Genomic DNA, 12898 nt, shown 5'->3' on the forward strand with positions numbered 1-12898 from the left:
ATAAACACTTTCCTCCCCAAGTTGCTTTTGGTCATGGTGTTTTTCTGTTTTTGTTTTTTTTGTTTTGTTTTGTTTTTCACAGCAATAGTAACCCTAAGACACCAGGCTTTCCTTACAGTTTTCTGAGCCTAATAAATTATATTTTCCGTCCTTCCCCAAAGAGATAATGTCTAAATTTGGAGGAAATATCAACATAGCACCTGCATATACAAGCATATTGATGTGTGTACGGGCGTGATCTGAAGCAATCCTCTCAAGGTAAAACCTTCCATCTGGGAAAGAAACTCTTTAAGACAGGATGCTCATTCTAATAGGAAGTGAAACAGGCTTAGAATGCCCCCCAAAATGAGAAGATACACTAGGTCCCTCTCTTCCCAAGCATATATAAGCAATAAGGACTGCTGAAGGACACTTTCAGACAAGCTGAGCTGTCTGGAAGAGACACCTTCCGACCTGTGGAGCTGCTTCCAGGATCCGTGGGCTAGGGTGAGCTTTCGGTGATGCAGCTGTCTCTGAGTCATTTCTGCTCTTCACCCATAGATCTGTAGCTCCAATAAACACACTAGTTTGCCCAATTGGACATTGGTGGTAACTACTTTGGTCTGTCATTGGTTCCCTATTTGGGGTAAGCAGACACTAAGACCAGGAAGTGTCATGTAACAGAGGATTTTGTGTCCCTTAATTTTCCCTTTAAATCAGAAGCAATGTTGTCTCCAAGAAGAGTGTGGAGGGAACCCAGGAGACTTGGGATCTAAGCCGGGTGTTCTGGAAGGGCAGGCAGGGGAACTAAACAGCAGCACCCAGGGTGGGGTGGGGATGGGGGCTGCACCAGAGGACCAGATGAGTTCACAAACACATCTTCAGTGGCCCCGACATTCTGATTGTACAGTTTCCTCCAGCGTAGACACCTTGAGAGATGACCGGAGATAATAGCACGGCTGGAAGGACTGTGCCAGTTGATTTTGCGACAGCAGAATTGAGCTGTTGTCAAGGGAAGGACGGGGATGTGCCGGAGGGGGAAAGAACTGAGGAAGGACAGTGATGTACAAGCTTTGTTAAAGTCTATGGACAACCTAGCTACGCATCAATAGTGGGATGGCTGATTAAACTAGAGTATAGATATGCATTATTAAATTTTTCAGCAAGTTAAGTAGATATATATTAACATGAAAAGACCTCCAGAATGTATTGTCAAGGGGGGAAATGTCCACCTAGTCTAGAAATAGGTGGGAAAACATCTGTAAGGATATAAGCATGCATAAATATTGGTGTATTTACATATTCAGATAGTACATAAATACCTGCAAGCATATACGTATTTGTGTATGTATATGTGTAATTGTCTGAATTAACTTCTAAATTTGAGAGGAGGGAAGTTGGAGGAGAAAGGTTTTCAGTCGGGCACAGTGGCACATACTATGTCTCAACACTAGGAAAGTAGGGTCAGAAGTTCAAGGTCAGGCTCTGATACAGAATGGGTTTGAGGCCACTGGGCCACTTGAGACCTTGTCTCAATAAACAAAAGCAGAATGTCTGAGTTACATTTTTGTTGATGTAACAAAACACTATGACCAAGGCAACTTATAAAAGAAACATTTAGTTTGGGGTGTATGGTCCCAGTGGGTTAGAGTTCATGACCATGGTAGCAGGGAATGTGGCAGCAGGCAGGCTGGCATGGTGCTGGGGCAGTAACTGAGAGACCACATCAGATCCACAAGCATGAGGCAGAGAGAGCTAACGGAATGGAATGTTGTGCATTTTTGAAACCTTAAAGCCAGCCCTCAGTGACAACCTCCTCCAACAAGGACACACCTCCTAATCCTTCCCAAACAGCTACACCAACTGGGGACCAAGTACTCAAACAGGAGGCTATAGGGTCCATTCTCATTCAAACCACTACACCGGGTTAGCGTGATAATCCTGTGGCTTTTAGAGAGGACCAGGGCTCAGTTTTCAGCACCCATACCACAGTTTACAGCCACCTGTAACTCCAGTTCTTGAGGACTGGACACCCTATTCTAGCCTCTTGAGGGCACCAGGCACGCACACGGCACACAGGCATATGTGCTTGCAAAACACTTATAAACACACACACACAAACAAAAACACTTTAAAAAAAAAAAAGCAACAACATAGCCGTCGTTGGATTTATTTTATTTTAAAGGTATCTGTGTCCACCAAGTAAATACACACTGGGATTTGTGCAATTTGGTCTGTCTTCCACGCTGGCATGCAACATTTTGGCAGATGTGGGTGGGCGGGCCAGGTGGCCCTCCTGGTGACCTGGCTGTCTGAAAGGGATGCGGTGAACGGAAGGAGGGAGAGTGTGGTGAGAAGTCCCTGGTAAAGGGACTGTTTCTGGCTAACGTAAGCAAGTGGTATTCCCTTACATCGTGCCGAAGAGAAGGATGTGGAAGGATACGCCACCCCTCCCTTCGTCTGCCCTGCTGTGGACCCTCACGTTTTGTTGTGTTTGGAAAGAATTGTCTGGTGGCAAGCTTACACAGACTCCCTCAGATTCTCAGGTGTCCTGCTGGCACGAAGGCACAGACAAGATGCTGTCTTTCTCCTTTGCCCACTGGGTCCGAGACAGTGACTCATATGCCCCGCCTGTTCTCTCTTTGGAGTTGTAGGGATTCCCACACTCTTAGGGCTGTTTTGGGGACCTTTAACTAATTAAGCGTTCACCCTGGGGGAGGGGAGAAGTAGGAAAAGATAAGCTTCCCAAGCCTGAACTACTTCTCATTGGTTTTTTTCCTGGTTTTTGCAGTTCCAGAGATAGATGAGACCCTTCGCCTTGTCACATTAAGTATCAAAGGCCAGCACCATACCACTGAGCCACCATCAAAGCCCTGGGCTACTTTTTACGTCTTCCTATATAAGACTTATTTTGAAAAACTGTTTGAAGGCGGCCGCCCTGGGCTTCTCCCACACCGCTCTGAGGCTGTCTTCATCTCTGCCATTCTTTAACAGGTAGCAAGCAGACACTTCCCCTGGAGGACTCACAACCACGACAGCCCCCGTATACCAGCTGTCGTCCACAGTCTTGCCTCCAGCTCTGAAGCCGGCAGGCAGGGTGCCCCGCAGTCACAGTGGCCTGGTTTCCCACCCCGGGGAAGACTGGGTGTCTGGATGCTCGGCTGTATTGCTTGGCTTAGCTGGGTAGTGACCTTCATTCCTGCAGTTATTCAGAAAATCACCTTAGCCGATGGGAGGAAAGGACCATCTGAACTAAAGTAATGTCCCCTCGACTGCTGGAGAGGAGGGGACCTGGGCTGTAGAGAGGGGACTAGGTTCAGGCCCTCTGCCTCTGTCACCTCTGAAAAACCTAATCTGTCCCTTTCTTTCTTTTTTTTTTCCCCCTTTGTTTTGTTTTGAGACAGGGTTTCTCACTGTAGCTCAAGCTATCCTGGAACTGACTCCATAGTCCAGGCTAACCTCAAATTTAGCAGTTTTCCTACCTCGGCTTCCTGAGAGCAACATTTGCAAATGTTGGCCACCATCCCTGGCTTTTCTTGTGAGGTACTGGGGGGTCAAAATCAGGGCTTTTTCATGTGCTGGGGAAGCTGTTTCCCCTACGCTGTACCTCCTACCCCTGCTCCATCTTTAAAGTGCACTTAGTACCAGATGGAGATTCCCAAAGGAATTCTGTGCAGGGGAAGGAGGCATGCTGGGAAAGAGCCAGACCCCAGCTCGAAGGGAAGGCGCCTAGAAACAGCTGTTATGTCAGTGAACTGGAAGCCCCAAACCACAGAGTCAGAGATGGGAAGCAAGTGCGGCCCAGAAGGGAGAAAGGGTGAGCTCAAAACTTCACCCCGAGGGCACTGTGATAGAAAGAAAGACACACGGTAGCCCTCAGCCTGCTCACGCCCCGGACCCAGGGAACCGCTGCTCTAACTCCGCTTGCTTGTAACCATCGGCCCAGACAGACGAGCAGCTCTTTCTTGGAGGTCTGCCTTCTCAACTCTTCAGAATACAGTTCTTAAGTCAACTCTAAGTTCTGGTTATGATATCTGGAGTAGAAAGTATCAAAAGAGGTTTGGGCCAGGAAGGGAAATAGTCCCTGGAACAGTCCATGCTCTTAGACTGGGGGAGAAGGCAGCAAAAGGCAGACTTCACAGGACAGAAGTGAGCGCCCACAATCTCCTGACTCAGGTGAAGGGAGGATGGGGGGCAATTTAGCAACCCTTCTGCTGGGTCCTCCCCTGTGCTCTGTGTAAAGAGGGGGGTCTGTTTCTCTCTTTTCGTAGATGCTAAGACATTCTTCTGCTTAAGGCTTTGTATGTACACGTGTGTGTGTGTGTGTGCATGTACACGTGTGTGTGTGTGCATGTACACGTGTGTTTGTGAGCAAGAAGGAGCATGCTCTCCTAGCTCCCACGTTTCCGTGATCCTCTTGTGACCTCTACTCGGTGACTAACATCACTCGGTGTAAGAAACAAGCATATGGAAGAAAGAAGAAGACACTCCCCTCCTCCCTAATGCTGAATGAGGAGAGGAGACTATGCTTACAACCTGCTAAATACATCACCAGCTACTGAGAGAGAAGAACAGAGGAGACGCAGCGGCAGCAGCTTCCGGTATATAGATACAGAGTACAGAGTATGGAGGGAGGAGACATCGACAGTCCAACAACACGGGCTGGGGAGGGAGCTAGTATCAGAGACCACAGATTTTGCAGCATGCTGAGAGAAGAGGCCTCAGTCCCTCTTAGAAACTGGGGAAGAAAGAGAAAGCAGGCGTGAGGAGCCAGCCAGAGTCCAGGCTCTGTGTTAGAACAGAAGCATTGGCACACACATTGGTTAATATTCTGTCCCTTTAACACCGACAAGCCAACCCCATCCACCCCCACTCCCAGCCAGACCAACCCCTGCTTCTCCATCCCAATTCTCCCAGCATCCTCTTTCCCCATTCCACTTCTCTCTTTCCTAGGCTTTTCTGCCTGGACCAAACCTGGGAGGGGCTTGGCCTAGTACAGCCCAGCAAGAGACTGACCATTTTCTCTCGATCCTAGTCAGCCAAGGATCTAACATGGACAACGAAATAGGTCCTACTGCCCATCTGGGGTTTAAAGCAACCATGACAAGAAGCCTGGGGACACCAGGAACAAGGGGATGGGGGAACTCCTGGCAAGAAGGAGGCATGGAAGCTGGAGGGGTTGGAGATTGGAGGCAGTTGGTTTTCATTTTCAGTGAACAGTACGGAGAGGACTGATGTCACTAGCTAGAGGGACCAAGAGTCAGACAGCATCAGAGTCTTTGGTAGCATATGCAAATTTAGGAATAGCACACAAGAATAAAGCAGACATAGTGACAAGAGGCATCTTAGCTCAGAGCATCTCCATGTGTCTAAGGTTATTATTTTACGGTGGAGGCGGAGGCTTGATGGGATGTTCTCCCAAGCTCTCCTGTTACTTAAGGTCAACGACTTGTGTGGCTGTAGCTATTGGCAAGCCTTTGCAATTTTTCTAAATGTGTGAGTGACCCCTAGTGGTGGAAATCAGTACTGTAGTTATCGCCAGAACTGAAGGGTAGCACCAAGGTGCATGGGAGGTCAAGGTTGGAGGTAACCTTCATAAGGGGCAGCATGAGCTGATGTGTGATTTGGAGGTTTTAGTAAATCTTTTTGTTTGTTGTTGATACAGGATCTCACTAACCCAGGATCCTCCTGTTCTGTCTGAGTGCTAGGATAATAGGCTTGTGCCACCGTACCAGGCTAAGCAGAAGTTGAAAAGTTTTGAGATGGTTTAAGAAAAAATAAAGAGGGGAGGTGCTGGGGAAATGGCTCAGTCATAAGGTGCTTCTGCGTAGGGAAGAGGACTGTGTTCAGATCCCAGCACACACATAAAGCCAGTCTGTTACCCCAGAACTGGGGGACAGAAACAGGTAGAAAAGGGGGTAGGGGCGGGGGTGAGTGACCAGCAACCCAACCAGAGCAGCAAGCTCCAGTTTCAGTGAGAGACCTTGTCTCAGAAAATAAGGTGCACACACACACACACACACACACACACACACACGATAAAGAGAAAAGAAACAGAAGAGGCCATGGCTAGCTAGGAAGAGACCAGGGCCAGAGAGAGAGGGGAGTTGTCTCAGCTACCTGGAAGTGCAGATTTGTAGCCAGGAATGGGAGTTAGCTGGCTGCTGTCTCTTGGTGGAGAGGGAAAAGCTTGGCCTGGTCCTCAGCCTCATAGCCGCATGGCAGGTCACTCCTGGAGAAAGACACACGACAGTCAGACCCGTTCCTGCCACGTAAGTGCTCTGATAGCGTGCCTGTGAGATAGACTCAGCAGGGCAGGAAAGATGCGTGCTTCCAAAACTAAGGACCTGCCCAAGGCCAGAAAGTTCCCCAAAAGTAGGCATTCTTCCCCAGGAATTCTAATGAGTGGGAGGGGCTTAGACTTGGAGTGGGAGGGGCTTAGACCTGGAATGGGGAGGGGCTTAGACCTGGAATGGGGAGGGGCTTAGACCTGGAATGGGGAGGGGCTTAGACTTGGAATGGGCAGGGGCTTAGACCAGGGGTGATATGAGTAACCAGAGGGAGCCTCATTTCCTCTTCTGTCCCCACAAAACTCCAGGGAAGCCCAAAGGGAGAAAGGTTATTCGCTTTTTCTGGTTCCACCAAGAGAAGCCCAGGTTAGTGGTGTCGGGTACCTGTTGTCGTTGATATCTGTGGCATTTCCTGGAGAGACCACCATTGAGAACACAGTTAGAAAAGGCTGATGCGAGGAACAGACTCCACAAACCCTTCCCATGGGGCACCCTATCCTCAGTTACCCAAAGCTGTACCCGTGGGGCCCGAGGTGGTGGTGCACACCTTTAATCCCAGCATTTGGAGGCAGAGGCAGGTGCATCTCCGAGTTCCAGGCCAGCCCGGTTTAGGCTGGACATCTACACAAGACTAAGGCTCAGAGAGTGGGCCCAAGTGGATGCCCCCTGTCCTCCCCACCCTTCCTGCCCTGAACCAGGAACGGGATGCCGGGCAGCAACCACTCTAAGCAAGTGCCCTGCCACTGAGCTCCATTCCTGGCGTTATCTTTAATCTGATGCCCTGCTGTGGACAAGGGTCTGTTAGTGTCTGCCATAAACACCCCTCAATTTGCCCCAGGGACCCCATAGGCTGGACCTTTGTCACTCACCATTGTCCATGTTGGCCTTCTGGTAGGAAGCTAAGGGGCCACCAGATGTGGCTCCATTGCTGGCACAGGAGTTAGCAAAGCTGGAAGGAACAGAATAGAGACACAGCCTGTATTCTAACATCTGAGGACCACCATGCCCACACTCCTCCCTTCCTGTCCTTCCCTGGGAAGGAAGCAGACAGTCTCAGAGAGGGGGAAGAGGGTGCCCATCTCCTAAACACAGGCGGAGAGCTGAGAAAAGGGTCGGAAGCCACGTGACTTTGGAAAAATAATTAAATTTAAATAAGCCAAGAGCTGACACCACCCTGTAAGACACCCGTGGTCACTCACTACAGATCTGAGGTGGAGCTAGGTGCAGCCTGCAGGTGCAGGTTCTGGTAGTTCTGGAAGAGATTGTTGGTGTAACTGATACACTCGGGGCTCCGGGTGCCATAGGGGTTGGTGGGTGAGGAGGCTGGGTAGTGTCCAGGCCTCACAGGCTTAGCTACAAAAGAGAAGACAGAACTGTGAGGAGGCTGTTTGTTACCCTGCGTTTCCGCTGGTCCTGAAGAGCGACCCCAGCAAAACGACCTCACCATCCTCTGGCAGGAAGGTTAGGGCTAGAGGCAAGCACTGGGTTGTCTGGCACTGAGGAACTGGCTGGATTTGCTCCGGGTGGGAGATGCCTACTGACATTCACTCACCAATCTGGGCAGAATGGCCCCGCTTGCCGGAGCTTTTGTACCGCACGGCTTCCTTGATGCGGTCCACCTCCTGCTGGTACCGGCGCTTGTCCTTCATGGCGCCCTCCTTGGCCTCCTTCAGTGCACCCTCCAGGGCCTTAACTCTCTCAGCCGTAGCCCTAAGTCGTTTTTCCAATTTAGGAAGCTCACAACGCAGATCTGCATTGTCACGTACCAGCTGTGGAGTGAGCCAGACAGAAGAAGCCGAGAGAAAAGCCATGACCCAAAAGAGAGTCGCCCAGTGGAGTGTGGGGGTTGAGCGCAAAGAGGGAGGATAAAGAAAAATCAGGACCCTGTCATTTCCTTGAGAGACCTTCTCCTTCCCTTTAGGTAATACGCAGTTCTATTCAGTTCCTTCCTGCTCCCTACAGCAATTTTCTAAGCAGCGACACCTCCTCCTATAGCCCTGTCTCAGGTTCCATCCCCCTAGACAATCCCCTCCACCGTAGCTCCAGGGCTCCAGTGGGGAGCAGCCAGCTGCGTGAGCATGCAAAGGGCAGCAAAGCAAGAGCACGTGACAAGATGGGCATGGCTGAGCCGTGCAGGTGAGTAGGGTGCAGAGCAGGGGCGGAAGCTGGAATCCGGGACCCCCTCACAGCCACACACAGAGTCTCCAGGAAGGAAAGAAAATGTTTGCGATCGGATCGCACAAACATTTGCGCTCGTTACCTTCGCGTCTGATGACCTCCCGGGCCATCCTCCCGAACCCCATTTAAATTAAGCTGGAGTGTGATAGTAACCACTCTGCAGCCAGAAAAAGCCCATGGATCCTCTGGCAGGGTCTGCACTATGACGGAGGTGGGTTGGGGGTGGCACTTGAGACTACTAAGGGGCAAAGCCTTGGGAGTCAGGTGTGAGGGCGGGGTGGCTGGGGGCAGTCAGGCTGCTCAGCATAGCAGAGAACACAGAGGGGAAAGGGACAGACAGAGCTAGGATCTCTGTTAGCTTTAGGCATTTAGGGATTATCAGGTCACACTGTACTGCTGGTTTAGGTTAACTGTGGCATTGCTGAATTTCAAGAACCCTACTTCCTGCATAGACTTGGCTCCCCTAGTCCTTTAGGGGAGCGATACTTGGAGTTTGGGGCTTAGAGCAGAAGCAGGGGCTTTGAGGAGGGAAAAAAGAGGCAGGAAGGAAGGAAAGAGAGGGAAGGAGGGAAGGAGGGAGGAAGGAAGGAAGGAAGGAAGGAAGGAAGAAAGGTTAAAAAAAAAGACAGGGGTCATACTATATAGCCCCGGCTGGCCTAGAACTCACTACATAGCCCCGGCTGCCCTCAGCCCCTAGCTTCTCAAGCGCTCAGCTCACAGACCTGAGCCACTATGCTGGCCACCTCGCTATGTATTGGGGTTGAGCTTTCTGCAAGCCCTGCAAGGACTCTCAGCTAGGCCACACCCACACCTGCCTTTTTTTTTCTTTTTTTTTCTTTTTTTTTTTTCTAAAGATTTCCAAGCTGTCATTAAACTTTTCCGTCAAAGTGTTATACCATTTCACAGTAAGATAAGGAAGGAAAGGTAATATTTTAGCCGTCAGCAGATCCAAACCCAAACCCAGCAGGTTTGGTAAGTTTCCAAAAGGATGCACACTGAGTCTTTACTGTGTGGCTTGGGCACCACACAGGCTGGGAGGAAAAGGTGAGCTTGGCTCGTGAGCATGAGTCTGGAGGGGAGAGGGAATGAAATTTAGGCTGGCCTTGTTTTATAAATCAGTCAAAGACCGACTGTTGAGTGTGCTGGCTCCTTGGCGTGGCCGAGGATGCTTCTGCTGTGGACACCCCAAACATTTCCTGTCCTTATTCCTCTGCATCGCCCTTTCACCCACCCACCCAGCCCATACCTTGGAAACCCAGGCTTCTACCTACAGAGCAGCGGCAAATGGCAAGCGGGGGACAGAGAGGCAGCAACTCAGTGCAGGGGTTCTGACTGGCCCCCACTGGCCTGGTTGGGTCATGTGGAGAACCTCATTTAATGTCCTGCATACCTGTCCCAGGTAGGCAAATGGAGTTGTTGTTGTTGTTTGCTAAGAATAAAGCCCAATTCCCTTGTATATCTTATATCCCTATTATACCCTCACCCCAGCCCCACCGTAGTGCTAGAGACTGCCCTGCAAGGCCATGTGCAAGCTAGGCAGAGCTGCTCAGTGTGACCTCACAGCCCTCCTCTGAAGCTATAACACACAATTCTGCCTCTTCCTCCGAGGTGGAGCTGTGGACTTCCTCTTTAAGCAAAGATGGGCTGAAACTTCGAAGGGAGAATGGGCACAGGGCAGAGGTCAGTGTGTGTGTGGGCCCAGATGAGATGCCAAGAAGGGAGTCAGAGAACCCGAAGAGAAAGCTAAGGACTGCCTGCAGCTAGCTCTTCCCCAATCCAAGCGGCCTTTCAGGATTTGGGTATCACAGGGGCCTGGCCTCGGCTTCTGAACGCTTACCTGTTTGTGAACTTTTGTAAGCTGTTCCAGGTTGTTCTCAAGAAAGGAGATCTTCTGTTTCTGGGAGTGAATCCCCCCACTGTCCTCGGGCTCCATTTCTGCACTCTGATTAGATGGAAGGGAGGGAAGATATGGCTGGCCTGACCCAAACCCACCCCACGGGGGACAGAACTGGAGAACCCAGAGAAGGGGAGGAGGCCACAGGGCTGGTGAGACTTGAGGGCGGCACTCACTTTCTTGACTCGAGTCGTGACGTCTTGAACGAACAGCTTGCGAAGGTTGTGGAGGGTCTGGAGTTCCCGGGCCTGCAAAGAATGATTCAGAATTGGGGATACCGAGTCTGCCTTCGCCCTCCACAATGGTCCACAGTCTACAGTCAAATGGTTCTGTCACTCGAGGTGGGCAGATGCCCCTGACTGGGCCACAGACTGCGGTGAGAGGGGCAGGAGAAACCGAGTAGGAGGTACTGAGGAGGATGGGGCGCCGCCTCCCACTCCGTTGGTTTGTCACAGGAGGGGAGCCACTCACAACTGTCTCCTCCAGCCCCTTGAGGTCCTGCTTGGACTGCTCATGCCGCTCGTACAGAAATCTGCAGCAAGAGAAGTAAGGGGAGGGACGGACAAGGACGACCCCTCAGGATCTCCTTTCCCTACCATTCATTTTATCTTTGCCATTGTTTCTTACGCAGATTACTCGTGTTCGCAATGCAACCGTCAGAAAGGAATACTTAAAGAGAGCCAAGAGGTAATTTTATGAAAAGCCGTGATTCTGTTATTTACAGATAAAATTACCAGATGTTCATTATGGCTAACTCTATTTTTTATGCATATAACACAGCCACGTGCAAAGTTTCTTGAGACCATACCATACTGCTTCAAAGCCTAATTTTCATATTAATCACCCTAGCTGTCCTGGAACTCTGTAGACCAGGCTGGCCTTGAGATCGGCCTGCCTCTCTGCCTCCCGAGTGCGAGTGCTGGGATTAAAGGCATGCACCGCTATACCCAGCCTGGCTGGCAGTCATTCCGCTGATCTCCTGCCTTTCTCCCCACCCCTTCATGCTTGCTTCCTGTGACCATCCTCATAGAGGCCACCGGAGCATCCTGCATCTCTACACCAGTCTATATCAGTTCCAGGACTGCCCGCCAGTCCACCCAAGCATCCTGCATCTCTGCGCCTGTCTGCATCAGTTCAGGGCCTGCCCGCCAGCGAACACCTCACTCACGTCAGCTCCTGCAGTTTGGCGCTCTTCTCGTGTTCTTCGTTCTTCAGCCTCTCATAATCAGCCTGCAGCTTCTCCAGCTCCAACTGCAGCTTCTGGTTCAGGCTGGGGAGGGCGGGGGCACAGAAGAGATGAGAGACACGGGAGAAAAGGGAAACCCCGCCTCTCACACATCAGTCTAAGGGTGTCCCAGTAAGACCTGATGCTCCTGCCCTCAGGTACGGGGACAGACACCGGCTACCATTTTCAGGACAGCATGGGACCCTGAGTACTCCAAATACAAAAGCCTCAAGGACAGGCTAATTCCTTCTTGGGTCTTTTTTTTTTTAATTGATTTTTTTATGTGTATGGGTGTTTTGTCTGCCTGTGTGTCTTTGCTCTACATGTCTGTGTGTGTTTGTGCTACATGTCTGTGTGTCTTTGCACTACATGTCTGCCCGTGTGTCTTTGCTCTACATGTCTGTGTGTCTTTGTGCTACATATCTGTGTGTCTTTGCACTACATGTCTGCCCGTGTGTCTTTACGCTACATGTCTGCCTGGTACTTGAGGAGGCCATTTGGTCTACATGCCTGTGTGTCTTTGCTCTACATGTCTGCCTGTGTGTCTTTGCTCTACATGTCTGCCTGTGTGTCTTTGCTCTACATGTCTGCCTGTGTGTCTTTGCTCTACATGTCTGCCTGTGTGTCTTTGCTCTACATGTCTGTGTGTCTTTGTTCTACATGTCTGCCTGTGTGTCTTTGCTCTACATGTCTGTGTGTGTTTGTGCTACATGTCTGTGTGTCTTTGCACTACATGTCTGCCTGTGTGTCTTTGCTCTACATGTCTGTGTGTCTTTGCGCCACATGTCTGCCTGTGTGTCTTTGCGCCACATGTCTGTGTGTGTCTTTGCGCCACATGTCTGCCTGGTACTTGAGGAGGCCAGAAGAGAGTGTTGAATTCCCTGGGACTGAAGTTACAGATGGCTGTGGGTCACTATGTAGGTGCTGGGAGTCAAGCCCAGGTCCTCTGGAAGAGCAGCCAGTGCTCTCAACCACTGAGCCATCTCTCCAGACCTTCTCTCTTGAAGTTGGGCTCTGAAGTGTGTCATTGTTGAGGAAATGACCTTGGACACTGAAGATCCTGAAGGATCACTGGAGTGGACACGGCGAGATGAGGGACGGGAGGGACACTGGAGCGACCCCCCAGGACCCTTACTCTTTCAGCTCATCAATGGTCCTCTGCTTCTCGTTGATCTCATCCCGGAGGCGGGCCAGCTGCCGGTGATGGGCCTCACGGTGATTCTCCATCTGCAGCTCCAGGGCCTTCTGCAAACGACCCAAGCCTATGCTCAGAGCCAGCCTCTCCAGCTGACAGTCAGCACAGTGCTGGCCCTGCCAGACACACCATCCCCA

The 12898-nt window shown here is 50.8% G+C and overlaps 1 protein-coding gene across 1 annotated transcript in view; it reads right to left on the minus strand.

Annotated features, from left to right (window-relative positions):
* Nucleotides 1-2133: 2133 nt before the first annotated feature.
* Nucleotides 2134-12898, minus strand: part of Kif5a (kinesin family member 5A) — a 42459-nt gene continuing 31694 nt past the window's right edge. Inside the window, exons 19-29 of the mRNA XM_087902134.1 lie at nt 12702-12811; nt 11510-11611; nt 10813-10873; nt 10518-10589; nt 10285-10389; nt 7822-8038; nt 7469-7622; nt 7139-7218; nt 6654-6681; nt 6100-6211; nt 2134-4717 (exon numbers count right to left, since the gene is read on the minus strand). Of these exons, the coding sequence (XP_087758260.1) occupies nt 6133-6211; nt 6654-6681; nt 7139-7218; nt 7469-7622; nt 7822-8038; nt 10285-10389; nt 10518-10589; nt 10813-10873; nt 11510-11611; nt 12702-12811 (1008 nt within the window). The 3' untranslated portion in view covers nt 2134-4717; nt 6100-6132. The remainder of the gene's footprint in view (nt 4718-6099; nt 6212-6653; nt 6682-7138; nt 7219-7468; nt 7623-7821; nt 8039-10284; nt 10390-10517; nt 10590-10812; nt 10874-11509; nt 11612-12701; nt 12812-12898) is intronic.

This window comes from Myodes glareolus, chromosome 26, assembly GCF_982192425.1.
Source record: "Myodes glareolus chromosome 26, mMyoGla1.1, whole genome shotgun sequence".
NCBI lineage: Eukaryota > Metazoa > Chordata > Mammalia > Rodentia > Cricetidae > Myodes > Myodes glareolus.